Raw genomic sequence first — 3,264 nt, forward strand, 5'->3', positions numbered from 1 at the left:
AGGAGTCGAGCCTCAGTTAAGGCAGGAGGGAATTTAGTGGAGCTGGGGAAGGAAGAAAGTGGGGTTGGGAGAACCTCCCCAACCCCATCCCTGCTGGCCCGGGGACGGGCATCGGCTCTCAGCAAGAGAAGTATTCCCGGGATGCTGAGCGCTTCATTCTGTCTCCAGGACTCAGGCAGGTAGGTACCAGCTCCGCCGCACCCCCGGACCTACAGGTCAGCGTGGTCCGAAGTTTCCTCTGGGGGCTTCGCGGGCGCCCACACGTACTCGGGGGGCACCTGCGCGTCGGGCGCCGCCTTGCGGTAGAAGCCGAGCTCCTGCACTAGCGCATTGATCTCTTCGCGGGTCATTTCACTGAGTGGGATTCGCTGAGGCGGAGGAGGGGCGGGGTCAGCAGGCTGGGCCTCGCCTCTGGCCTCGCCCCCAGCCCACCTCCCACGGCCTCACCTCTAGTTCCTCGTAGCGGCGGCCCAGCAGCACGAGCTCAGGGTCGGCCCCAGGGAGGTGTTTCATCACCAGGTTGTGACTGGAGGTGGTGTTAAGGAGGGGGGTGGTGGGCAGAGGGAGGTGGTGGTTCCCGCAGCCTTACTGATGGGAACAGCATTGCCTCCTTTGCTCAGAGCTTACTCTGTGCCTGGGTGGGGCCAGGGTCTCCGCTTGTACGTGAGAAAATTAGGGTTCAAAGAAGTAAAGGGCCTTCCTCTCCATTCTGTGGCAGTCATCACTACTCAATCTCTCTTGCCCACCCAACATGGAGACCACCTCAGAATCCTCTGGGAGCCACTACCAATCAATTCAACTTGTCAGTTGAAAACCGTCTGCCACCCCTTTCTGAAGTTACGTGGAGATTCTCCCAGGTGCCCATCCCATTTCCCCTCCCCCAGAACAGAAGGATACTAGAATGGAATGTCCTGGGTGACGAAAGCCTTCACCTGGGGAGGAACCAGAGCATCAGAGACCATGACCTCAGTCTCCTCGAGGTACAGACGGGACACTGAAGCCCAGTGAGGTCATAAAGCAAGTCAGGTGCAGGCTAGACTCTCAGCCTAGGCTAGACTCTCAGCCTAGGGATCCTTCCCCCCTCCCCGCCCCAGTCATTGGGACCATGTTGCCCACTCCCCAAGAGGCTCAGGGGGAACAGAGCTAGGGACCTCTTCCTTCAAACTCACCTCCTTTAGGCGGTTCAGCTGTCATCCCCCACAGGTCTGGAGGGGGATAAAATGGGATAGGTCAGGAGTCCTTCACATTTATTCCAGTCACACCCCCAAAGCCATACATCCTTATCCCTGAGTTGGGTCGGGCTGTGAGTTATCCCCGGATCAGCAGTTCCCAAGGTCTGAAGGAAATGCTGGACCCTTGTGGGCAGAAGGGGGAACTGTGTATACAGGTGGGGAGACTCAGGTCTAGAGACACCAGGGGAAAAGAGCAAGGCCAGAGACCCACAGTGTGCCTGCCAGCCTTGGGGCCTGTACATCCTACTGGCTGTTGACTGACTCCCAATGCCCAGGGGAAATGATCGCCCTGCTCCTCTTAAGCAATAGAGACCTGGGCTTGGCCTTTGATCCCTGAAATCTCACAGTGGAGGCAGAGCAGAAGGAAACACCTCAGAATGGCCCTGGGGGCCCCCATTGGAGACACCTACCATCTGGTCCCTACTCTACACAGGCAGACCTCACCCTGCCTGCCACCTGCGGCCCAGCCCCACAGACCATGTGGTTGCTTCCCTGACATGGGAGGATGGGAGGGCTCCTCCCTGCCTTCCCTGAGGAGATGCCACCATCCAGCAGGAGTCTAGACCCCAGGACCACCCACTCCAGCCCTCCTCCATCCTACCCTCAGCCCTTTTCTTAGAGACAGGGTCTCACTATGTCCCCCAAGCTGATCTTGAACTCCTGGGCTCAAGCAATCCTCCTGCCTTGGCCTCCCAAAGTGCTGGGATTACAGGCGTGCACCACCGGCACCCAGCCATTCTACACCCTTTTGTCAGACAGAGCTGACAAAAAGCTCGGAGGCGGGCTGTGATGGTCAAAGTCACATAGCAAGACAGGGACTCCGAACGGGAATTTCCTGGTGGGGGGAGGATGGGAGGCTGCTGCAGAGTAAATGTTGGCAACCAAGTTCCCAACTCGGTTGCCCCTCCGAGTTGGCCCCCTTCCCCGGATCCTGCATATGGGAGGAGGCACCCAGAAAGTCTTCTTTCCCCCCAGGAGAAGGAAAAGAGACTTTCTGGAACCTCCAGCCCTGGAACCGGGTCGGGGGGGAATTCCAGGAAAACATGAAGTGATGGGGAATGGGAAGTTGGGACAGGATTGGGAGTCATAGGCCACGAGAAGAGTTAGGAGACTGCGTCAGTGTGTCTGGGTGTCTGCTGTCGGACCGGGTAGGGGGAGCTGGGGAAGGGTTCGGAGTTCCAGGCCCCAAAGTCGGTGTCTCAGGCTTCCACGGTGGATGCTGGGGCCATCTGGGGCTAGGGAACAGGAGGGATGGTCCCGGCGCCAGGGGGAAAGCAGGGAGACTCGCGGTTCGAGGTGGTCTTGGGGCCGGGACGGACGGTGCTCCAATGGGGCCGCAGGGTTGGGGAACGATAGTGCCGGGGCTGGAGGCCGGCGTACTCACCTCTACCCGGGCGCGGGTTAGGCCGCTCAGACGGTTCCAGTCCGGCCGGTAGGCAGTGGCGGCTGTGGCTGGGGCCACAAGCGCCGCGAGAAGCAGCAGCAGCGCCAGCGGAGGCAACAGGAGGCTCATCGGGACCCGGCCGCAGATGATGCGCAAGCTGGAGGCGAACCTCCGAGTCGCTGCGCCACGTCTGGGCCTCCAGGCTGGCCCCGCCCCCGCCCCCGCCCCCGCCCCCGCCCCCACTCCCACTCCCACTCCCACTCCCGCTTAGAGGCCCAGTCCCGCTGGAGACCACGCCCCCAGCGCTCCGTCTCCGCCCCAGGACTCCCCGCCGTTACCTCCCGCTAGCTCAGGGCGAGGTCCTGGCTCCTCCCTGGCTTTTGGGCCGTCACTTTCCCAGGTCCGAGAGTGTCGACGCTCCTTTTGTCGACCGAGGATGTGGACGCTCCCCCAGGATGCGGCCAGGCAGCGCCACCTCACGCCGGCAGAGGGTGCCGGCGAGACGCTGAGGGACACCGGAGTTTCTGAGCCGAACCTGCGACTTTAAGATAGGGAAACTGACAGGACATCCAAGAAAAAAAAGGAAAGAAAGAAAGAAGAAAAAATAAGGGAAACTGGCTTTCTGAGGACTCCTCGCTTTGGAGCGTG

General features: G+C 60.6%; 1 protein-coding gene across 3 annotated transcripts; it reads right to left on the bottom strand.

Annotated features, from left to right (window-relative positions):
• Positions 1 to 16: 16 nt before the first annotated feature.
• SELENOM (selenoprotein M) lies at positions 17 to 3,092 on the bottom strand. 3 transcript variants are annotated; one of them, XM_034949097.2, is made up of 6 exons: positions 2,955 to 3,092; positions 2,617 to 2,773; positions 1,170 to 1,205; positions 898 to 932; positions 448 to 526; positions 17 to 368 (listed from the first exon to the last, which is right to left on the bottom strand). In XM_034949097.2, the coding sequence occupies exons 2-6, from the start codon at positions 2,743 to 2,745 to the stop codon at positions 210 to 212; spliced, it is 438 nt and encodes a 145-aa protein (XP_034804988.1). In that variant the 5' UTR covers positions 2,746 to 2,773; positions 2,955 to 3,092; the 3' UTR covers positions 17 to 209. The 3 variants fall into 3 exon arrangements, with proteins under 3 accessions (XP_034804988.1, XP_054961750.1, XP_034804989.1); XM_055105775.2 differs by lacking the exon at positions 2,955 to 3,092 and having other exon boundaries at positions 2,617 to 2,857; XM_034949098.3 differs by lacking the exons at positions 1,170 to 1,205; positions 2,955 to 3,092 and having other exon boundaries at positions 2,617 to 2,848.
• Between the last annotated feature and the right edge of the window lie 172 nt (positions 3,093 to 3,264).

Source organism: Pan paniscus, chromosome 23 (genome assembly GCF_029289425.2).
Source record: "Pan paniscus chromosome 23, NHGRI_mPanPan1-v2.0_pri, whole genome shotgun sequence".
Taxonomy (NCBI): Eukaryota; Metazoa; Chordata; class Mammalia; order Primates; family Hominidae; genus Pan; species Pan paniscus.

Bases quoted from the DNA above. Each gene is read 5' to 3' on its own strand.
- SELENOM (XM_034949098.3), bottom strand. From the start codon at position 2,745: ATGAGCCTCCTGTTGCCTCCGCTGGCGCTGCTGCTGCTTCTCGCGGCG. The intron at 933-2,616 runs GTGAGTACGCCG...GTTCCTCCCCAG, and splicing joins TAACCCGCGCCCGGGTAGAG to GTGAAGGCTTTCGTCACCCA. The intron at 527-897 runs GTATCCTTCTGT...CACCACCTCCAG, and splicing joins ACCCAGGACATTCCATTCTA to TCACAACCTGGTGATGAAAC.